A 25,711-nucleotide genomic window follows, 5' to 3' on the forward strand; every position below is an offset into this window, starting at 1 on the left:
TTTGTCATCATATCCTCTTTCTAGATTTTCTTTGCTTTTCTATTCTGATTACTCATCTGCCATTGCCATACTGTTTTAATTATTGAGGCATTATGTTTTAATATATATTTGGTCTCCCCCACCGTTGTATTTATTTTTCTGAGTTTTACTGGCTATTTCTTATTTTATTGTAAGTTAAATAATGTGTCTAGTTCCCAGGGACTGATTTACTGTTCATTGCAATCAAAATTTAACTAATATGGGAGAATTTACTTTTTGTCCACAATCTTGGTTGATTCTTGTATTAAATCATAATCTATTTCCTCCATAAATGTCTTCTAATGATCCTTTGGTGAGTTTTGACATTCTCTTAAGTGTATTTCTCAACTTCTTCACATTTATGTGGCCATTGTAAATGAAGTTTTTTCTTCCATCATAGTTCTTCAATGATTATGGTGTGTATATTCAAGATTATAGACTTTTGATAATTAATTTTATTAACACTTATCTTAGTGAAATTAATTACCTTATGCTTTGTTATAGAATCAAGTTGATTCTATTGGGCTTTTAAATATATAGGCATTTCACCTAAAGTTATTTTAGCTCTTACTTTCTAATATTTCTCTCTCTCATTTCTTTCTCTTTTGTAATTGCATTGGTTAACATTTCTACTACCATACAAATCATAGTTCTGTTAGAGAATCTTTGTTGTTTTCCTCATTGGCAGAAATTCGCCATTAAGTTTAATGCTAATTCTGGCACTAATTTGAGTGGGGGAGGAAGAAAAGAGTGTGTATGTTATCCTACTAGCATATATTATAATATATAAAATGCATATCATAACACTTCTCTGAACTTACTTACTAGTATGTTTATTTGTTCCTCTGTTTCCCCAAACTGTTTGCTCCTTGAAGGCAACTATGAGTTTTATTTTACCCAAATATAAGTATGATGTTCCCCCATTGTCAACATGTATTTACTGTATAATTTGAATTGTAAGTTAAGCCACTAAAATTGCAGACTACTGTAATTTCCTCTCATGCTCTGGAATAATTCCTAAGTAGAAATATGTACTTGCTTGTGATGGGGAAATTGATGCCTTATTCATAATGGCTTAATACATGAGTCTTAAAGCAAGGAAGCAGCAGTGGGTGGGATCTGTGCGTTGATGATGTATATATATTGTCCACAAAGACTGAGTGCATTATTACATATTTTAAAAACCCAACCATTTCCAATCATTTATGAGAGATATTTTATTGGAGATAGGTGTGAAAGTGTTATTAATATATATAATTGCATGTATCTAGGTTTGAAATAATTGATACTGGTCCTTTAGGAATCCAAGGCATGAGTTTATGCCTCCCATGAATATATACTGAGCCACGAAGAGAATACATTGTGCCAGAAGCTGTTTGACATACAAAGTTTTACCTTCAACAACCATGCACTCTCACAGAAGAAATGAAACTTCTATATGCTGATTTACAAAAACAGAAGAGTAAGATAATAATCATGTTTGTGGCAAATAGAGCACAGGAAAATAGAACCCGTAGGCACTACAATGAACAGGAAAGCTTGATTTGCCAAACAATTCCTTCCTTGAAAACTCTGTATTGATAAGAAAAAGTAGTCAATTTGGCCAGATGTCAGGATACCTGGAAAGCACAAAGAAAGGGAGCTATCTGTGACAGACTCTGTCAAATAAATAAATAAATAAATAAATAGATAAATAAATAAATAATTTTAAAAAGAAAGGGAGTTGACAAGTAGTTGTGAGTCCCTAGAGTTTAGTTAGAGTAAAAAGAAGTGGAAGTAAGTCTGAAAAGGCAGAATGGAGATGGTGTAGATGGCCTTGTGTGTGGGATTTAGGCAGTTAGAATTTACCTGCTAGACAACTGGACACTCTCAAAGGTGCCATGAAATTAAAAAAGCATTAGTATGATTATTTTTATTGTGGTTTACAGAACAGTTTGGAGAAGAAGAGAAAGCTTAAATAGGAAACCAACTTAGCAAACATAACAATAATTTAGTATTATGCCAAACTTCAAGCTACTTCACTTCTCTGTCTGACTGTCCCATTTTGTAAGCAGGAATAATGACATTGCCTGCCTTGATGGATTTGGGTGTGGCTTAAACTATGTTAATGTTTGTAAGTCACTTTACAGTGGTGGGAAACAGAAGAAATTAAGATGTTAGTTATTATTACTGAAAGTCAAGATTGTTGCTGCTTCCCTATGAAAGTGATGACCAAAATGTTGACCCAAGAGAAAAAGTTAGGTTAAACCATAAAATTAAAATAATATTAAAACAAATATAGAACCCCTCCAAGCCCAGTTATGTAGCGCTACACAAAAAGCTGGTACATATTACACAGCAGCTAACATTAAATTTGGGAGAACAATAAAAATGAAACTATAAAGTAGGAAAGAAACACCATGTACTTTTTGCAATTCCAGAGATTGATTTTTTTTTTTTTTTTCTGAGTAAAAACGCTTGCTTAAGACATTTCATTTCAAGGGAGCTTTGTACATTTGAAATCAGTCATTCTTGAAGTTATTTCTTCCATGGGCTTTCGAGCCTCTGAAGCTTTCATGACTCGTTCATGCAATGAGGTGAAAAGCTTCTGTTCATACACCCAGCATGGATTAGTTCCTAAGGCTGCAAGGTGCCATGGTCTCAAACATCATTTAGTTGAGATCTTGACATTTGTTTTACTCTTGATTTTAAAACATACTTATTATTGCAGTTGATTTGTCTTCTTCAAATGAAAGGATAGAAAGATTGTCCAAAGGAGTATTTTCAAAGGAGTCTGCTTTGGGACAAAAATCTATTGATAACTAAGTACATGAAGTAGAGAGTTCTTCATTGGTTTAATCTCAAGCAGACCCCGTAATGGCCTTAGATTCCCTAGGTCTTAGAAGGAGGAAAGTAAGTTGTAAACCCTTTTTCTTTCTTTACACTGCTTTCGATTTACTTTTATTTTCAGCTGTCACTTGGGCTTTCAGACATGAAAAGTTGCAATTGTGCTGAAATTTTCAGTGTGCCAGAATAAATGGGTGGTACTTCTTCATGACTGGTTTCCAGTTTGAGAACAAGGACTTTCTTTTAGGGAGTTTGGATACACTTCACTCTCAGGCAGGTGAACCGAGAGCAAGTGAGAAGCGGTAAGTATGAGGAAAGATAAAGAGAGAAGACCTTTCCCACAAAAAGGTGACTTCACAAAGAAACAAGGATGAAAGAAACAGACAAACATATACAACCTCTCATTTCAACTACATCTCTGTTTTTTCCATTCTTTTTTTTCCCCCAAGTCCAAGTTCTCATTCTTGAAGAAAGCCAACCTGTTTTCCTTGGTGTTGTAAGTTTTCCCAACTTTTAAACCAATACATTAATATCTTGCTTAAGGCTCAAGTGTATAATGTATGAGGGAGTGTAATTTTGTAATTCTAAATCCAAGCCCTGAAGCTAGACTTTCAGGGCTTGATTCTTGTATCTCCATTACTACCTTTTTAAAAAATATTTCTGCACCTTGATTTCTTCATGTGAAACAAAATGATAATAATGTAGCCTAATTCTGTTGTTTTGTGGATGAGACTAATTTCAAAGACAACAAAGAACAAATGATAAGGGAAAACATTATAAAGCATGTACATTTTTAAAATAAGGGAATTTCAGGTAAGAAATAATGCAAGCAAAGAAATGGAAGCAAATATATTCAAGGGGTAATGATGACTAAACCAGTCCAATTTGAGGAGAGGATTTAATAGAGAAAGGGACAAATGTTCCACATGACTTTGGGGTTAGTTCATGATAGTTCTTGCAGGGCTGAGGTGGGCGGATCAGGAGGTCAGGAGTTTGAGACCAGCCTGGCCAACGTAGTGAAACCCTGTCTCTACTAAAATTAAAAAAAAAAAAAAACCAGCCAGGTGTGGTGGTGTGCATCTGTAATCACAGCTACGTGGGAGGCTGAGGCAGGAGAATCACTTGAACCCTGGAGGCAAAGGTTGCAGTGAGCCAAGATCGAGCCATTGCACTCCAGCCTGGGTGACAGGGCAAGACTCCATCTCAGAAAAACAAAACAAAACAAAAAAAACTTGTCCAGAAACTCAGTGCTGTAGATATCAGTGTCATATTATCCATGCGTTAGTGATGCTTTCATACATTTTTCAAGGGAGAAACTGTACACAAGGAATAAGAGGTAATGAGGAATGATCAAATTTAGGAAAACGAAGTTAAAAAGAGGAGTGAATGAAGAAAATAGTGGGAGAGTAGTCAGTCAAGGAAGAGAACCACACAATGAAAACACTCAACAAATGTAAAACAAAAATACTGTGGTCATGAATTTCAGAAGTTCCAAAATTAGCAGGAAGTGCCTATCAGAAGCATTGAGAAGTTTTAAAGAGAATATAGTTGTGCTCAGGCCACAATTTCAAACCGTACAGTTAGAACCTTCAGGAACTGGGTCTTGGCATGATCAAACCCTATGCTAACTGGATCCATAAAATAAAAACAAACTGAACTGCTCATACATAGAAATATGGTTTTTGTATAGTATTGAATTTCACCTCTATGGCTGATTGATTAAAATAAAACATGAATTTCAAAAGCATAACTTTATATAGAGGCAAAAATATTCTGATTAAAAAAAAAATTACAACCCACCGGGCACGATGGCACATGCCTGTAATCCCAGCACTTTGGGAGGCCGAGGCGGGTAGATCACGAGCTCAGGAGATTGAGACCATCCTGGCTAACACAGTGAAACCCCATCTCTACAAAAAATTAACTGGGTGTAGTGGTGCACACCTGTAATCCCAGCTACTCAGGAGGCTGAAGCAGGAGAATCACTTGAACCCGGGGGGTGGAGGTTGCAGTGAGCCGAGATTGCACTACTGCACTCCAGCCTGGGTGACAGAGCGAGACTCCATTAAAAAAAAAAAAAAAAAAAAAAAAAAATACAACCCATGATATCAGAAAACATGGCTTTTTCCTAGAGTTCTTGAGCAAAAAGAAAGGACTATTCATTCTGCATCATTTCAGCTTTGAGCTCTCTGAAAGCTGGGAACTTAAAGGGTGTAATTTTAAGTATCCGTCCAGTGTTGTGATTGTTTCCAAAAATTTCCTTCTGCTTGGGGTACTGCTGGGCCGGTGTACTCTACAACTGGTTTTCATTCTTATTGTAATGATGACAGTTTCACACTGTTGACCTAAAACTTGCTGCTGTTTAGAAAACTTCATTTCTGTCTGTAAATTTAAGCCATGTGTGTATTTTCTCCTGGTATTTCATTGATGATCTGGTAACAAAATCAGCAGAGATCACTATTTCTCTTCAGTGAAATACCAAAAAAAAAAAAAAAAAAGAAAAAGAAAAAACACTTGACCTCCACAAAAATTGCTACTAGTTAGAATTTTAGAATCGTCATTTGCCCATTATGAATTTTACAATTGTTTTCCTGGATTATTAATATGAAGAGAAAGCTAGATAATAGAACTGGAAAAGACTACTACATTCATTTTGGTCTTTTCCACTATACTAAATAAGATAAATTGAGATATACATATTGCTCTTTAAGCATTTTTTCCAGTATTTCAGTATACTGTAAATAGATGGCAGTATTCACATTTTGGATTATATAATTGCAAATGATGAAATATTTTAAGCTACAAAGTTGGTAAGTACATTCTCTTATAAAAATGAGCTTATGCTCTAAAAGAAACTAAACCTAGAATTTTAAAAAGTGTTGGTCCTATGATTTATATTTAAATAGCTGGGTGTTTATACCTCGATAGATGCATATATTCACGTATATTATTTATATAAATAGGTAAACTACGTGGTGGCTTATGCCTGTAATCCTAGTACTTTGGGAGGCCAAGGCGGGCAGATCACTTAAGGTCGGGAGTTTGAGAGCAGCCTGACCAACATCGAGAAACCCCATCTCTAATAAAAATACAAAATTAGCCAGGCATGGTGGCGCATGCCTATAATCCCAGCTACTTGGGAGGCTGAGGCAGAAGAATCGCTTGAACCTGGGAGGTTGAGGTTGTGGTGAGCCGAGATCGCACCATTGCACTCCAGCTTGGACAACAAGAGCAAAACTCCATCTCAAAAAAAAAAGTATAAACTAAAATTGAGAAAAATAGATATACATACATATACATGTATGTATAAATATAAATGGCTAGCGCCATATACATACAATGATAGCATGTGTCTGTGTCCTCTCTTCCTGAACCTCTCACTTTCTACCTCTGCTGTTTTCAGTCATAGATTCCATAACCAGGAATGGCCAACATAACTGTTTAAAACACTTAAATAAAACCAACCCTTCGAGCAGAGATATGAGTTCTTACAGTTTGTGGGATACTACCTATAAAATAAATATATTTAGATTTGCAAATATTTAAGAAAATACGATCGTATTTCACAGTCCAAGTTATATGCTCTTTGCCTTTTATCACTGTGGACTGCTTGGTGCCTCTTAAAACAGAGGTTGCTTTTTTACTGATACATAATATTTTGCATATTCATAGGGTACCTGTGATATTTTGTTACATGCATGGCATGAGTAATGATCAAGTCAGGGTATTTGGAGTAGCCATCACCTTGAGTATTTATCATTCCTGTTTGTCGGGAACATTTTAAGTCCTCTCTTCTAGCTGTTTTGAACTATATCATACGTTGCTGTGTTAGGCTGTTCTTACATTACTATAAAGAAATACCCAAGACTTGGTAATTAATAAGAAAAGAGGTTTAATTCGCTCACAGTTCTTCAGGCTATACAGAAAGCATGACAGCATCTGCTTCTGGGGAGGTGTCAGGGAGCTTTGATTCATGGTAGAAGGTGAAGGGAGAGCAGGCATGTTTTCATGTGGAAAAAGCAGGAACAAGAGAGATAGTTGGGTCAGGGGGCATACCCTTTTTTGTTGTTTGCTTGTTTGTTAGTTTTTTGAGATGGAGTCTCTCTCTGTTGCCAGGCTGGAGTGCAGTGGCATGATCTTGGCTCACTGCAACCTCCGCCTCCCGTGTTCAAGCAATTCTCTTGCCTCAGCCTCCCAAGTAGCTGGGATTACAGGTGCGCACCACCACGCCCAGGTAATTTTTGTATTTTTAGTAGAGACGGGGTTTTACCATGTTGGCCAGACTGGTCTCGAACTCCTGACCTTGTGATCTGTCCGTCTCAGCCTCCCAAAGTGCTGGGATTACAGGCATGAGCCACTGCACCCTGCCGGGCACACACTTTTAAACAATGGGATCTCAGGAGAATTCATTCACTATCACAAGGCTAGCACCAAGAGGATGTTATGAAACCATTCATGACAAATCCACCCCCATGATCCAATCACCTCCCAGCAGGTCTCACCTCCAACAGTGCAGATTACATTTTAACATGAGATTTGGAGTGGACAATTATCCCAACTATATTAATTGCTATTAACTATAGTCACGCTACTCTGCTATCTAACATTAGAAGTTATTCCTTCTATCTAACTGTGTGTTTGTACCCATTAGAGCCAACCTCTCTTCATCCCCCCTCATCCATACGCCCTTCTTAGCCGCTGGTAACCATCATTCTACTCTCTCCATGAGATCCACTTTTCTAGCTCCCACATAGAAGTGAGAATGTGCAATATTTGTCTTTCTGTTCCTGGCTTATTTCACTTAATAGGATAACCTCCAGTTGCTGTAAATGACATGATTTTATTTTTTATGGCTAAATAATATTCCATTGTATCTATCTATCTATCTATCTATCTATATATATATATATATTTTTTTTTTTTTTTTTGAGACAGTCTGGCTGTCTCCCAGGCTGGAGTGCAGTGGCGCAATCTCGGCTCACTGCAAGCTCCACCTCCCAGGTTCACGCCATTCTCCTGCCTCAGCCTCCTGAGTAGCTGGGACTACAGGTGCCCGCCACCACACCTGGCTAATTTTTTGTATTTTTAGTAGAGACGGGTTTCACAGTGTTAGCCAGGATGGGCTCGATCTCCTGACTTCATGATCTGCCCGCCTCGACCTCCCAAAGTGCTGGGATTACAGGCATGAGCCACCGCACCCGGCCTCGTATATATACATATTTTCAATCCAGTTGTCCATTGACAGACACTTAAGTTGATTCTATATCTTGCTATTGTGAACAGGGAGCACCTTTTTATAGCTGACTTGTCTTTTTCAGTTGCTCTTATATTCTTAGGTATTTCTAATAAACTCACAGGTGGAGAAAAACATTTTGGGCTTTACATTATCAGAGAGCCACTGCATTTATTTCAGAGAATTCGTCAGGCTGTGAACCATATCCTGACTTACAATTTTGTACAAAGGACGACCCATAATGGATGTATGTATTGTAGCAGCATACAGTCTGTTTGGCTAAGCATATAAAAGCCACAGAACTGTAGATATTTTAATGACAGCTGCAGATCTGACAGCTTAGAGACTTGTAGCTTGAAAAACTGAGACATTGAATACAAGTCGACCTGAAATACATGGTCACTCAACCAGTCTGGTATATTCCTGGACCTATATGGCTGCTTTTAAAATTTGATTTTATTTATGACCTTAAGCATTTTGTTTAAGAATTTTTAATTGTAAAAGCTTCAGTTTACTTAAGAATTTCTACCTTAACGTGCCTTAAGTTAAGTTGATGCTGCTTGGAGTTCTGAATCTGATTAAAGTGTTAGTGAATGACTTGCTTCTTAGATGCGTTTAGCTATTTGCCAAAATGCATGAAACTTTTTTTTAGAAAAAATGCTGTCTAATGTGGAATATCATTATTGTAGCCACAGTACTTCTTATGGGAGCTGCCATATTTAAAGGAAGTTGTATGATAGGCCTATGCAAATTAGACATGCTTTTTAAATTAAATTAGTAGTTGTAGGATGAGGCATTCTTACTACCATAATGATATAATCAGAGAGTGAGAAAATGCATGAGGTGGGTTGTTGCAGATTCTCTGCTCCCTCTACAAATTCTTATCATGAAACTTATGTTTTAAAGTTCGTAATCCATTACCCCATTTGTCCAGTCCTTTCCTAGTTCTTGATTAGGCATTTAATTTTAAAAAATTGAATGGCTTACTTTGGGCATAGTAGTTGTACACACACGTTTTGGTGGCAATTTCCATAAAGCAGTTTGTATCTCAACTCATCAAGTGGTTTGTTAATGAAGTGAGAGTTTGTTAAAGATCTTTACTTGAGGATCCTTAAGGAAAATTGATGCCTATGCAAGATAGACACTCATTTTACCCTCAGGGAATCAGATCTGGAAGCACTTATAGTCTGTAGAGCTTAACGAAACAAAGTACATTTTTTATTTGAAAGAATTTATTAGATTTAGCTAAGAAAACGTGGGGAAGAGTTTTTAATTTTTTTTTTTTTACCTATCTAGGATAGGAAATTAATGCTAATAGCTACTATTTCTTAGATAAAGATATATTAATAAGTAAGAGTATAACAATAGCTATATCCAGTCTTAATATACTTCCTACGTGCCAAGATACTTTGGAAATGTTAATTTTATTAAGTTTATAAAGTGTAATCATCTTGCATTTTCAGAATATTAGAACATAGCCAATCCAAAATTTTACAGACATTTTTGACAAAAAAAAAATCATGGATTACCTAAGATTACTTATTTCTTTAATAATACATGAAGTTTTAAAATTCAATCTCTTCTGCATGTACAAAATTTTATTACTAAGAAGCAAAGTCATCATTTTTAGGTATATCTAAACAACAACCTTCCATACATTTTCAGGCATAAAAAAATGCCTGAATGAAAATGTTCCTGGAAAGTAGCACTGGTGAAATTTTCTGATTATTTCCAATACCAAACAACTCTGGATAAGATAAATCACCCAAGGGAAAAAAATAAAGCAAAACTAAAACAAAACATAGAATAAAAACAAAGATGCTGTATTAATTAATTTGAGAAACAATATGTTTTTCCTCCCTCTCAATGCATTTTAAATGCTTTGAGATTCCCTGAGTAAACAAATTCCCTTTGTTTAATCCAGCATTTTGCAGAATCATTTACACATGGAACCTTGGCTTCTTTACTCAGCATATACATCAGTATCGAATGATGTTAACCACAGTTTGAGAAAGCTTCTTTAGAAAAATATGAAGAAAATTATGAAGTATATGGAGAGCTAAGAGTTATTTTACTTCATGTATATGAGAACAAGTTACATCATTTTGTTTTCCCTAATATATATTGACAGTTTCTTTTCTTTTTTTATTTGTTTGTTTTGTTGTTTCTTGTGTCTCTCTCTCTCTCTTTTTTTTTTTTTGAGACAGAGTCTCACTCCCTCACCCAGTCTGGAGTGCAGAGGCATGATCTTGGCTCACTGAAACCACTGCCTCTGGGGTTCAAGCGATTCTTCTGCCTCAGCCTCCTGAGTTGCTGGGATTATGGACATGTGCCACCATGCCCCGCTAATTTTTGTGTTTTTAGTAGAGACAGGGTTTCATCATGTTGCCCAGGCTGGAGTTTTTTTTAAATCTTAACTTATTTACAGGAAGTAACATTTACTGTACTTTTTAAAAAATACTAATTTAATCAAAGCAGTAGAGAGGAAAAAAACATTAGTGAAAGGATGAAGTTGAATTTTTGAAGAATGCTTTTCTTCTATTGTAAAGATATAGTGATAAGTGTATGGACACCAAATGATTCCTTTGAGAATGAGTTGAAATCATAAATTCATTTGTCTGAGAAAATAACACAGTTACATTAAAAAATATGTGTAACATTTCAAGTACTTTTTAGGCATCGTGAAGCTTGTGCCTGGGCTATCTAATAATCACTGGCCCAATATTTTTGTATTAGAATTCCACAGTCTGAAGAAAACAGTGCTGTGTATTTTTGAAATGTGGTGTTCTGCAATCAACAAGATATAGGGGTTTTAATTTTCAACAACTACCTTTTATTCAATAAATATCTTGATTATCATGTAGTCATAAATCATTGACTTAAACGTAGGGCAGATAATATTTATACTGTCTATCAAATATTTGAAATACAAACAATAATTAGAAAAAGAATGGACCCATACAGCGTAAAATACTAAGGTTCCTCTGCTCAGGAAATCCAGGAGGATATGTCAATAAAAAAGGTTAAACATGTATATAGATTAGAAGCACTACACAGTCAAAGTAATGGAAAGTCTTCAGTGGCTATATAAAGAAAATCACTGTTATTTTTCATCTTACGCCAGTGGCTTTTAGGAAATTCATATATTGAAACAAACATCAAAATTTCACTCTTAGCAAAACTGTCTGATTTTAATATATGTGTATTGTTTTTAATGTTTCACTCTTTCCAAAGATGTATTTACATTTTGAATTTTCCAAATTGATTATTAATATTCCTATGTTTAGAAAATCACTTCTAAAACGTATTGAAATCTCCATAAATAATTGCAAAATGCATTACCCCAGTTCACATACTTGGCTATTCAGGCAAGCCCAATCATGTTCAAGAAAGGCAAATAGGTTTCACCTACATTTTGCTGAGCAAATTATATTTTGGATGATTGTTACATAAATTAGGAGAGGATTTTTAAAAATCACTTTCCTGGAACATAGTGAGGACTTACTGGACAAAAATTGAAAGGACACTGTTTCTACACTTTAGAAGCTCATAGTCATGTGAACAAATGAAGCAGAAAAATACTTAGGGATTTTTATATATTAATCAAGATGTCAGAGCTCAGAGTGTTTTGGAAAAATAAATCTCCCTGTTTTAAGAACTTGGTTTAGGACTTTCGGAAATATATTAATAAGTAGATAAACATCTTAAATATATAATCATATATTAAAGGTGAATTTTAATATAGCAAGCCTTATACTAAATATTCTGTATTAAATTTATATTATCTATGTTTGCTCTATATTTTGTAGCGACAATATCAATAAAATTTGTACTTGTAAATGTTTTTCCATAGGAACCTGTTTGGAAATATTTAATACATAAATCCATCCATAAGTTACCATTAAAATGATATTATACATGTGTATTTATTGATAAGGCATGAAGTTCAGAACATTTGCTATGTGAATAAGAGGATTACTTCCTCCAGGACTTCCACTTCCCATTCTCTTTTAATTTTCTTCATACTAGTTGTTCTTTATTATAATCTGCATGTTATTCAGTTATTTTTTCTTTTTTCTTTGTGTCTGTACTGAGAGGTGAACTCCATGAAGACAAAGATGGCAGGTGCTCTTGTTTGTTTCATTCACTACTTGACACTAAGCAACTAGAAGTGTACCTGGCAAATAGCAAATATTCATAAGATGTTTCCCGAATGAATGAATTATGAAAGTGGAACTCTTTGAAAAGCTGTATTCATATAGAAAATGTGTGTGTGCGTGCATGCGCGCGTGCACACAGAGCTATGGTGTGCTAATTTTAGAAGGCTGTCTATCAAAATGCTAGCAACATTTTTCTCTGGATGGTAGTGGAATTTTAAAATATTCTTTAATTGGCTTTTTGGTATTATATGTCATTTTAACAAAAAGAGGAGATAAAAATTAAGATTAGAAACCATAATATTTTAAGATTTAACATTGTGATTTTAAAATATCAATTTCTTCATCTCTATTCATCCCAAACATATTTTGAATGCCTATGTTGCTGCAGGTGGGAAAATAATTGCTGTTCCTGCTCATAAGTCAGTTAATAGCTTACAAGGAAAGATAATAAAACATTGACTGGAGAACAAAGTGAAATTGTAATGAAATCTGTAACAGTTGTGCATAGTGTAAGTGTATTCTAAAGACTAAGTATTGAAAATAAGTTCATTATTTCACGCAAGAATAAAGAGACGTAAATCGTGGCCTTCTGTCCGTGCATCCATTGTTGAAGTGTATGCTTAATTACCACCTCTGGTACAACACAGTTTAGATTAGAGATATTATGATGTGGAACTAGGGTGGGCCAGAGAGGTGGGCTGAAAACAGAGGCTTTGGAGACAGACAAATGCGTTAGAGTTTTCGTAGCACCACTTGGTTTTGTGATCTTTGCCAAATTACTTGACTTAAGTGGATGAGACTTACTTACCCTTCTGTGCTGTGGCCAGGATTGCCTGACCTTGTATGTGAAGGCCCCAGCACAGTGTCTCCCTGCTCAACAAGTGTGGATTTAACACCCTTTGCTAGGTAGAATCCCAGCTTGTCTCCCTTCAGAAGCCCCAGAACAACCACTTTCATACTCACTCCAGACGCCAATTGAAAATCCAGTCATTTACTTATTTCTTTTAATAGATAAGCTAAAGATGTCAGGGCTCCTTAGAAACTTGAGCGCCTTAGATGTCAGTACTTCTGGGATGCCTGCATCTTAACCAAAAGCTGTTTGATGTCCACCTGCTTCTTTACAAATTTCAGTCTCATGAGTGGTTTGTCATAACACCTTTTGTAGCACATGTAGCAGGGACTGCCTTCTGCTATCCTTGAAAATCCTAGCAAAGGATCAATTCGTCTGTCTCTATCTGTTCCTATATCACTTTTTCTTACAAATAGGGAGCAAAAATAAGGAGAAAACCAAAATGGATCTCATAACATCTGCATAAACTTCAACATGTGATATTTTTAAACTTAAAAAAATTGTAATTAAGGCACCCATAGAGAAAATGACACAACTGGAGACTAAAATTACTAAATGGAGAGTTTAAAGCAAATACTAGTGTACATGCAAATTATATCAAGAAATAGAACTTTGTTAGTAGCCAAAAAGAAACCCCAATCCCAATACATTCCTTCCCATTCACACCAGGACCTCCCACTAAATGAACCAGTGTGCTGATTATGATGGAAGCCACTTTCTCACTCTTTATACACTTGTCACCTAAGCATGCATCTTTGAACAGTGTAACTGAGTTTTGGCAATTTGAGGAATTTATAGAAATAAGCCTTGTATCATGCTTTCTTTTGTGTCTGGATTATTTTATTCAACATAACGTTTTTGAGATTTGCCTATGAGGTTGTATGTAACCATAGTTCATGTATTTCTTTGATTGCTGCCTAGTATTCAACTATATACCTCAATCACAACTTCTGCATTTGAGACTTATGTGAATAATGCTATAGTGGCCATTCTTCTTGTGCAATGTACAGATATTTCTGTTGAGTACATAACCAGGAGTAGACTTGCTAGAGCCTGTGTAAATTGTTAGCAGAATTGCTAGATTCTGGGTATGTATCTCCCAAAGTCATCCGGTGCACACTCTCTCCAGTAGAGTGTGAGACTTCCATTGCTCCATATCCTTACCAACACTTGGTATTATCAGCATTTTTATTTTGTTCTCCATTTTGTTGCAAATGAATTGATATCTTATTGTGCTTTTACTTCAGGTTTCCCTGAGTACGAATGTGATTGAGCATTTTATATAAGCCTATTGGCCATTTATACAGCTCCTTTTTATAAGTGCCTGCTCAAGTATCTTGCCCTTTTTAAAACTGGATTGTCTGTCTTCTTTTGGATTCTTTACATATTCTTGATATGTACCCATGTAACAGTTACGTGTGTGGCAAGTATCTTCTAATCAATTCCTTGGTTTTTGATTCTCTGATAATTCTTTCCTAATACATAAAAATTTATATTCTTATTTATTTCCACTTATTTTCTCTTACAATAATGTTTTCTGTCTTATTTTTCCCTACTTTGAAATCACTGACATACTAATTAACATACTATATTTTCTTCAAAAACCTTTAATTACTGGACATTTTACACGAATATTAAGGATCCACCTGATTCCTAAGACTGAAAATGTAAGTGTCACCCTTTTGGAAAAGAGTAACATGCTTTAAAGAGCAAAAATCCTGTTGAGTGGGCATTGTAGCAGTTTTTTTAAATAGGTGTAGTCTTTTTTTATGTTAAGAAAAAGAATCCGTCTGATTTTGGGATATCATGTCAGGAAAAAGTCAGTTTTCACTTTGTTTTCAATATATTTATCCAACTATCCCAGAGCTATTTATTAAAAAGTCTTTTTCCATTGCTTTGAAGTGCTCCTTTTGTCATAAATCAAATATACATATGTGTGTTTATTGATGGTTCTGTTCCACTGATCTATTTGTATTTGTCTGATTCTACAGTGTCTTAATTACTGTGTCTTCTAATTGGTCTTGGTATTCTATATAGCAAGTCTTCCCATCTTGTTACTCAATCTTATTTAAATCCTTTGAATTTTCTGGTTTGTAACCAAATATATAATTAGTTTCTCTCATGTTCTGTGTGAGCTTGAAAATAATTCATATTATGCAATCATTGGGTACTGCATTCTGCAGAGGTCTATTTAATCTATTTGATAAATATTTTTGCTCAGATACTGTGTATCCTTCCTGATTTGTTAGCAGATACTGACATTTTAAACAAACAAACAAACAAAACACGTTATTGTGGCCTTGTCGGTTTTTGTCAATTCTGATTTACAATTCTAAGGCTACATTCATGAATGCATATAAATTCAGAAGAGTTTACACATTCTGCTGAATTAACCTCTGATCATTCCAAAGTGTCTCCATCTCTAATAATACATTTTGCTTTAAAGTAGACTTTGATATTAATATAGTGACATCAGTTTCTTTTTGTTAAGATTTAAGTTCTATTGTGTTCTCTCACTGCTTAGAGCTTTTAATGGCATCAGAGAGTAAAAGCCAAGATCCCTCCCTAACCTAGCTTGTCTCTGTCTCTCTGAACTCCAGCCACCTTGTTCCGATTCCCTGCCCTCCACACTGGCCCCTTGCAGCTCTTGAAGCAGTTCAGAAGCTCCCACATCAGGGTATTTACGTGTGCAGTTCTCTCTGGCTGAAATGCTCTTTCCTCAGATGTCTGCATCATTCATTCTTTCATGTTCTCTAATGCTGCTCCTAAAAATCTCCCTGGGGGTTGAGCCTTTCCTCATCACACCCAGTGTTCCCTTCTTCATCCTTGTGCATAATTCTCCCCATAGCACATAGCAAAAAAAAATAAAAATAAAAATAAAGCTATTTACAAATGTGCTTATTTATTTGCTGTCCACCCATCTACCATATTGAAATGGTAGTTTCATGCAGCCAGAACTTTGTTTCCATAAGGGCAAAAACTTGGTTTTTGTTGTTATTATCTTGTTTAAATTCTTTTTTATTACTCTATCCAGAGAATATAGAACTCTCAAGTACTTTTTGAATAAATGAATGAATGAATAAGAGGAATTGTAGCATTATGTTTATCTGTGTATCTATCTATGCATCTATTTAACAGCCATTAAATATAAACTAGTATTAAGATAGAGCAAAACTCATTTCTCTATTGAAAAGATAGCTAAAGCTAAACTCATCAGTGCATTAAAGTTAATCCTGTGCATTGACTACTTTTTTACACAAACCAAGTGTGTCTTTCAATAGTACTACACACGTTTTGTCAAAGGGCAAACACTTAAGACCAAGTAACTGAAATTACTCATAGCATAAACCTGTAAATAACTCTTCTGGATGGGCTTTGCTGATTTGTTTATTCATTTGTTGTCTTGATGTGTTTGTCTGATACATAATTATAAATTAATAATAAATCTTATTCCCCAAGATGTCATTCACATGGTATCTTGCTTTCAGAATGGAACACAAACTTAGCCACTCCAGCTTTGACACTTCCTTCTATAATTTTTTAAATCTCAAGGAACAAACTTTCCAACACCCCCTTTAGAGCAATTGACTCTCAGGTTTGACAACTTCTATAACTGAAAATTCTTCCGAGTTTCTAACCAAAATCCTGCTTGAAGTGCAGAGTTCATTAGGTCAACAGCTTGTGATAAAACAGGCCCATTAAATCCAACTTCTGGTTAAGGCAGAGCTTGTGAATGAGTCCTAGCTAAATAACATAATTATGGCTATGAACTGAAGCCAAGAAATCTGCCACCTACTTCACAGTGAGTCTTAAATGGAAACAGGATATCCTTGGTGTAAAATCACCTTGAAAAGGAGAAAGAACTAAGGAAAAGAGATTGCTATGCGGTAAAATGGTTTTCATCAGATGGAAGCGGATTAGGAAGGTATTTAATGATGGCATGCTGGCTGGCTGGTTAACACAGTGGAAAGCTGAGGGTGTGGACCAGCTGTGATCCTGGGAATTCCTGGAGTCCTAGCAACAACATGGAATGTTCTATATGAGAATCGGAGGGGCACCTAGGAGCCTGTTTGATGAAATAACTGGCATGTTTAGGAGATAGTTTTGAATGAGAAAGTGAAATCAGTTAATCCCCCAGGATAAAGTGGTACAGCATCCTGAAATGATGGGGAAGGCGGGAATGTCATCTGCTGTAAGACAGACACCGGAAAGGTACATTTTCTTGTAAGCAATAGGTTCTGTTGTTAACCAGCCAATGGTCTCTGTACCTTGAGATGCCCTTGAAGAGCCAAGTAGTACCTGAAGAGACTGCACCATCTCCTGCCACCTACTGCTAACGGAGGTCATTAATTTATGTCCCATTCTCATGGGAGGCAAATAAAAATAAGGTACTGCATTTCATTTATGTGGTGCTCTTTCATGTACTCAAAGAATTTGTATCTTTCATTTACAAGCAAAATAAAACCTATTCCTTTATTATTCTTTTTTCTCCAAGGAGTGATTTCCTGGTCTCGGGCAGTCATTTCTGCCGTTCAGTCCTGGAATTTCTCCAAAACTCTCACATAAGGCATCAGTTATAGGGCCTAAAGCAGATCCTAATACACTAATAAAATCTGGTTTGACGAAGAGTACAGAAAAGGTGATCTCCTTGTACTTCTGCTTATTTTATACTTCTGGTGCGGAGGCGGCTTTTAGTGTGCTGACTCATGCTTAATTCGATTTTACATTGACAGAGAATGACACTTGCAAATTCTCCACTCCAGCGCCCTTTTTATTTTACTCCTATTAAAAAGCAAAATACTTCGAAAAACTGTGTCCAAAGAGGGGTAGAAGATGGAACTCTGCATTTATTAAATGATTTTTTTTGCTACTTTAAGTTTAAAAATCAGCCAGAGATCTGATCAAAATATAACTAGTCCATAGCCATGGTGAATTCATATTTCCTAATAAATTATATGTTTTCATTATTTGATGAGATGTTTATTAGACTTTTAAAACATCAAACATAACTTAATTAAGACAAACAGAAATGAAGGACATTGTACAACATACCTAACCATTAGACTTCCAAACTGTTTAGGTCACGAAAAACAAAAGTGTCACATATCAGAGGAGACTAAGGAGACAGAACAACTGCATGCAACTTGGTATCCTGTGTTAGATCTTGAAACAGAACAGGACGAGAAAAATCTGGCAAAATCTGAGCAGAATCTTTAGTTTAGTTAATAGTATTTGACCAATATTAGTGCATTCATTTTGAAAATGTACCATTGTTATATAGGATGCTATCAGAGGAAGCTGTATAGAGTATACAGGAACTCCACCATTTTTGCAACTGTTTATAAACCTAAACTTAGTCCAAGATTAAAAAATAATAATAACTTAAGGGCTTCAACTTGGTAAACAGTCTACTACATAGAATCTTTAAAAATCAGTCTTATCTCTGCGTGATTGCCTTTCTTAATGTAATAGCAAAGAGATAAGATGCTGTCAAAAATATTACATCTATTTTTTCCTTATTATCTATTATTAGGTTTATTTTAAAACAATATTGAGTGCCTACATAGAAATACGCCTTCTGGCTCATGTTTAACTCACTCTTTAATAGAAAGTAACTACAGTAACATCAGATGGGGAATTACAGTCAGCAAGTATGTGTATTTACATATTTCCACGAATATTATAAGGTTTCATTTAACATCATGATTGTTCCCAAGCTATGAGTAACAAAGTGACAGAGAGTACAGGGGAAAGCATTGCTCTGTACAAAAAGACAACAACTATATTACTAGGGATTTGAGTCTCAATTTTACTCCTCAATTAAGACTCCAAATCCATTAATGAATAGTTAAAAGATAAAATATTGATAATCTCTATACATCCTACTTTGCAGATATCTTTTTCTGTTAGCAGTCTCTCAAATCTTAGATTCATGTAACTGTTTTTTACTTCCCCAATATTGTTACTCTGACAACTACCACAACCAGCACTATCCTACCGTCGCTGCTAGTTTTAAAAAAAGATATCTGAAAGTATCTTAGTCAGTTCCAGCTTCTGTAACAAAATTTCGTATTCCTGGTGGCTTGAACCACAGACATTTATTTTTTCACAGTTCTGGAGTTTGCAAGTTTGAGATGAGGGTGCCAGCCCCATTGGGTTCTGGTGAAGGATTTCTACCTGGCTTGCACATGGTCACATTCTCACTGTGTGTACCTATGACCTCCTCCTTGTGAGTAAGCAGAGAGAGAGAGAGAGAAAAAGCAAGTTGTCTCCTGTGTCTTCTCGTAAGAGCACTAATCCCATTATCAAAGCCCAACCCTCACGACTTACTTCCCAAAGGCCCCATCTCCAAATACTAGCACCTTGGGAGTTAGGGCATCAGTAGATGAATTCTGTGGGATGCGGTTCAGTCATGGCAGTATCAGAAACCCAAGAGTTTCAGGTAAGAGTTTGTGGATTACTTTTCAAATTCACATGCCAGATGCTTTCTTCAGGCTATGTCTTGTAATCCTCAAAGAGCATCTTCACGAGGTATATTGATCTGAATTTAACTTCTGCAAGTGAAAGTGTTTAATGAATAGCAGAACCTGCACTAAAAATTAAATTGTTGTGACTAAAAAACTGTTTTTAGGCATTACAATATAATATCCTGAATTCTAATACAAAAGTGTGAATTGTACTCTTTAGTGTACTCTGAGTGAAATGATTTATCCTGCCCAAAAATTATTTCATGCTATATGGTGAAGAGAGTAATTCTAGGAAAACCAAATTAGATGCCAATTTTTTTGTTTTCTTTTCAGTCGTGTATTAGTGAATGTCAATATAAATAGTCATATTGCTTAACAAATATTCCAAACTACTGTGAAATATAGTAGGAACTCATATGTGTATTCAATGGAATAAACACTTTTGTTTATTGATATTATATATAACATAATTCTCATAATTATGAAAATCATTTGAAAACTTTAAAACTATATTGATGCAAGCAATAATTTTTACAGTACATGTAAATACCCATAATGGTTATAGATGTGCTGAACAAGGTCTGTTGCTAACAGCATTTTATCCATTTTGAATTACAATACCCTGTGTATATTGACTACCTTCTATGCACTGCGGCATGAGCTTAATATACTTAATTTTTTAACACTTAACACTTAATTGTCCTTAGCTAATTTAAGGACACAAGCTCAGAGAGATAAATGCCTTGCCCAAAGTTATGTGGCTCCAGCAAGGGCTGAGCTGGAATTCCAAGTCCAATATTTGTAGTTTCACAGTCTGTACTTGGGAGATCATTAATATGCTTTCTATTTAAAAAAATTATATGGTCCTCTAATTTTTCTGGTTGCAAAATATTTGCATCTGAATATTCTGGAGCTGAATATTTATTAGAATTGTATATCATTAGGAAAAAAGTGTCCCTTCATATGGCTTTTTCATGTGCAGAAAATTGTGCCTACTCTGTAAGAAAAAGGCGCTTGAGAAATGGCTGAGCCTTATGGAGAGTATTCTATGTACTAGAACATAAGCCCATCTTGGTAAATCCTCCCTCTGTTTCATGAGGTAGGTACCCTTCTTTATTAGCGAAGACACTAAGTAATTTGTGTAAGGTTGCACAGCTAGTAAGCGGCATAGCCATAATGTAAACCTATGTCTGTCTGATTCCAGAGCTCGATTAAGTTTCCACTATATCAAACTGTCTCTCCTTGATGTTTGCATTTCCAAAATCTGTTACCACTTGAAATGTAATTACTTCGTTTAAGTTCAAAAGCAGAATTCTACAGCACTAAATAAATCTATGTAGAATTAAGTTAATTAAAGGTAAACAAACCATATGCTGATCATATTCTAATCATCTGTTTTTTAAAATACATTTCACTTTGGGAGTGTGGATAAGTAAGGGGCCAAATAAGCACATAACTACAACATTATGTGTGAAATACAGGAGCTGTATGTAGAAAGAACACCAGGAGCTCTAAAGGAGTAATATAGTTCATAATTTTCAGGTTCATGGTTAGGAAGTGTTTGTTAGGGAAGGTGCATCTGATCCAGGCAGAGGAGAGGCATGTTCATGTGTGCAGGAAGTTCAGGGTTATCGTGCACATGCTTTTCAAGGCTCCTGAAGAAGATGTAGGAAAGAAAGAGTAAAATCAAATTATGTATATGCTTGGTTGTTCTACTTTTATAATGAGAGGTCTTTATGTGATTGTTGCAAGAATGCCTTTTAACATGGAAAGACTGTCTTCTAGTGAATAATAAGCAATGCACACTTCAAAGGAATTATATTATCTAGGCTATATTTGTAAAAAAAATATGACAACTTTGCAATTTAAATGAAGACATAGAAGAGAAATATTGTGATCTAGATTTCAGAAGTTTCCTTCTATTGATTTCCTCATGGGCGTAAAGAAATTATCCACCAGCAAAGAATACACTAAATTTTGAAATTTAAAAGTTGTGGCCAATTTGCATTTTTAGACTTCTTCAATTATTGGAAAGAAAGATTCATTTTATTACTGTGTCTTTAAACATACCTGTTGAGGGAGTGTGATATGGTGGAAAATAGATAATGAACAATCTACAGGTCTAATATTACTCAGTCCTATAAAATAAAGGCAAGGTTGAGAAATTATGGTTTGTGTTAGTGTAATTAGTAGTCTGGGTTTTTTTTCAATCAAAGCTTAAGATTCAGACGTGTCAGGTTTGTCAAAGATCAGATAGTTGTAGATATGTGGCATTATTTCTGAGGGCTCTGTTCTGTTCCATTGGTCTATATCTCTGTTTTGGTGCCAGTACCATGCTGTTTTGGTTACTGTAGCCTTGTAGTATAGTTTGAAGTCAGGTAGCGTGATGCCTCCAGCTTTGTTCTTTTGGCTTAGGATTGATTTGGCAATGCAGGCTCTTTTTACTTGACAAAAACAAGCAATGAGGAAAGGAGTCCCTATTTAATAAATGGTGCTGGGAAAACTGGCTAGCCATATGTAGCAAGCTGAAACTGGATCCCTTCCTTACACCTTATACAAAAATTAATTCAAGATGGATTAAAGACTTAAATGTCAGACCTAAAACCATAAAAACCCTAGAAGAAAACCTAGGCAATACCATTCAGGACATAGGCATGGGCAAGGACTTCATGTCTAAAACACCAAAAGCAATGGCAACAAAAGCCAAAATTGACGAATGGGATCTAATTAAACTAAAGAGCTTCTGCACAGCAAAAGAAACTACCATCAGAGTGAACAGACAACCTACAGAATAGGAGAAAATTTTTGCAATCTACTTATCTGACAAAGGGCTAATATTCAGAATCTACAATGAACTCCAACAAATTTGCAAGAAAAAAACAAACAACCCCATTAAAAAGTGGGCAAAGGATATGAACAGACACTTCTCAAAAGAAGACATTTATGCAGCCAAAAAGACACATGAAAAGATGCTCATCATCACTGGCCATCAGAAAAATGCAAATCAAAACCACAATGAGATACCATCTCACACCAGTTAGAATGGCGATCATTAAAAAGTCAGGAAACAACAGGTGCTGGAGAGGATGTGGAGAAATAGGAACACTTTTACACTGTTGGTGGGACTGTAAACTAGTTCAACCATTGTGGAAGTCAGTGTGGAGATTCCTCAGGGATCTAGAACTAGAAATACCATTTGACCCAGCCATCCCATTGCTGGATATATACCCAAAAGATTATAAATCATGCTGCTGTAAAGACACATGCACACGTATGTTTATTGCAGCACTATTCACAATAGCAAAGACTTGGAACCAACCCAAATGTCCAACAATTATAGACTGGATTAAGAAAATATGGCACATATACACAATGGAATACTATGCAGCCATAAAAAATGATGAGTTCATGTCCTTTGTAGGGACATGGATGAAGCTGGAAACCATCATTCTCAGCAAACTATCGCAAGGACAAAAAACCAAACACCGCATGTTCTCACTCCTAGGTGGGAATTGAACAATGAGAACACATGGACACAGGAAGGGGAACATCACACACCAGGGCCTGTTGTGGGGTGAGGGGAGGGGGGAGGGATAGCATTAGGAGATATACCTAATGTTAAATGATGAGTTAATGGGTGCAGCACACCAACATGGCACATGTATACATATATAACAAACCTGCACATTGTGCACATGTACCCTAAAAGTTAAAGTACGATTAAAAAAAAAAAAGATTCAGATGTGTGTGTTCAAATCCTGACATTGGCACAAACTTTATCTTGAAATGAAAGTAATGCCTATTTTACATTAATCTCATTTCATTATGAGGATTAAATATGTATATAAATTTTAATTTATTGCATGTAAGTATTTAATAAATACTTATTACAAAAGTTAAAAAGTGTGAGACAGATGTGTTCATACTAAAAATATATTTCTTTCTGCTTTCAAAATTATTAATGAACATCTATTTTTAAAAATCCAAAATTCTACAAGATAAGTAAATTTTCAAGTGTGATTTTTTTCAAAGATAGAAAATTGAGTATTATGTAAGTTCTTCACTTAACTTTGTTAACCTGCCATTGCACTAGCATGGAAGATGGAGAATTGTCTGTCACTAGGATGGTGATAATAATTTACATGGTATTGACATCCAGATGATTTAGTTATATTAAAGACTACTAAAATCAGCCAGTACAGTGAAAACCTCAAAACAAAATCTTTTCACAAAAAATTATTTTACATGAAATATCATATTTTAAAAAAAACTGTAATTTTAATTAAGAACATGCTTGTCAATCAAAAACAGTTCCTTTCTGTGAAATACACTTAAAAAATTGATTGAGTAAACTCCTGATGTCATAAACTCATGTAAAAATGTGGATAATGGGATTCCTTTATTTGCTTTCAGATTTTCAGACGATGCTGGTTGGTTTTCAAGAAGGCGTCTAGCAAAGGACCCAGAAGGTTAGAAAAATTTCCAGATGAAAAGGCAGCTTATTTCAGAAACTTTCATAAGGTAAGTCACAGTCCTGGGAGTCCCTGGGGAACAACTGGGCCCTTTGAACACTTGTGGAGATATTTCTTTGATAGATGAAATCTGCAGTGGCAAAAATTAATGGCTTGGGAAAAATGCCCTTTTCTGATAAAATGCAAAAGTTATTTTTCTCCTTTAATTATCTGTTGTAAATGCCAGTGGTACCTCTGCAAAACCAAAGACTCATTTTTATTGCTACTTTGAAAAATGAGATGACTCGTAACTCAACCAAATCCTTTTCTAAGGTGCTGAGTAGGTATTTTCTCTCTATTGAGGTTAATTATGCATTTTTTTACTTGGCATAAACTGTGAACAATATTTGCTAGATACAAATTAGGGGGCTGCCTTTAACAGTGCTAATGATATTGTTAATGTATATGGCATTTGCTGTTTTGTAAGCTCCTTAACAAGAAAATGATCATCAAATATGCTGATGTGTAGAGATAAGGCATAAATACTAGGAATAAAATACCAATTTCCTAAGAATTAAAAGAATGTAAAATATAACCCCAAAATGATGCTAAATATATCTTTCATGATAACATCAAAACACAGCTAGGTATTTTATATTAATACAAAGGATTCATGATCAAAACTCAGAGTTGTAGAACAGTGTTGCTTAATTGGTAGAATACTCAGTAAAGATTTTAATTTCTCATTGGTCATACATGGAGTAAGTTTTCCTGGCTAATGTAATGAATTTGTGGAATTTTATTTTATGTAATATATTGTTCTAATTTCTTTTTTAAAAATAGATTATTTGACAATAACTAGTATTTATTATTATTAGTTATGAATATTAACTAGTAATCATTTAAAATTTGAGCTTGTAAAACTCTCTGGGAACCATTTTCTCTATGTGTATATATACATATATATAATTTTAAAAATATTTTAAATATAAACAGACATTGGTCTTGCTCTGTTGCTGGTCTCAAACTCCTGATCTCAAATAATCCTCCTGCCTTGATTTCCCAAAGTGCTGGGATTACAGGCATGAGCTACCATACCCAGCCAAGTATTCCATACATTGATATAGATTTACTGCCAGAGAATACAAGTTTCTGTCCAGTCACTTACTAGCTCATGGATGTTTGGTTTTCTCATGAGTAGACGAATTTTAAAATTGTTATATATCTCTAAAGATTATTTGATATATGATGTCATAAACAGCCAGCATAATACTTCTCAATCTCATTATATGCAATTATTTGAATTCTAAAGTCTTACTGATACGTTTGTGTTATAACTATGATTATGACTTTGGCAATAAAGTTAAACCTAACTTAATGAGGAACTGCCAGGTTGTAAAAATGTGAGTCCATGATATCTAGTTTGTGAGTAAAATTTTGATGGGTTCAGCATATTATATTTTATTTGGATGCCTGGTCAGAGTTCCTGCCTGCTGGTTAGTGACATATACTAGTTGGAGCTCTCTAGCCGGTACAGCTTGGTTTGTTTGTTTATTTATTTATTTATTTATTTATTTACTGATGGAGTCTGGCTCTGTCGCCCAGGCTGGAATGCAGTGGCACGATCTCGGCTCACTGCAAGCGCCGCCTCCCAGGTTCACGCCATTCTCCTGCCTCAGCCTCCCGAGTAGCTGGGACTACAGGCG

At 35.2% G+C, this 25,711-nt stretch overlaps 1 protein-coding gene across 2 annotated transcripts in view; it reads left to right on the top strand.

Annotated features, from left to right (window-relative positions):
• DOK6 (docking protein 6) overlaps nucleotides 1-25,711 on the top strand; it is a 440,469-nt gene that overhangs the window by 139,884 nt on the left and 274,874 nt on the right. For both annotated transcript variants that reach the window (XM_024236187.3, XM_054538078.2), the window contains exon 2: nucleotides 23,968-24,075. In XM_024236187.3, coding sequence (XP_024091955.1) covers nucleotides 23,968-24,075 — 108 coding nt within the window. The remainder of the gene's footprint in view (nucleotides 1-23,967; nucleotides 24,076-25,711) is intronic.

Source organism: Pongo abelii, chromosome 17 (genome assembly GCF_028885655.2).
Source record: "Pongo abelii isolate AG06213 chromosome 17, NHGRI_mPonAbe1-v2.0_pri, whole genome shotgun sequence".
Taxonomy (NCBI): Eukaryota; Metazoa; Chordata; class Mammalia; order Primates; family Hominidae; genus Pongo; species Pongo abelii.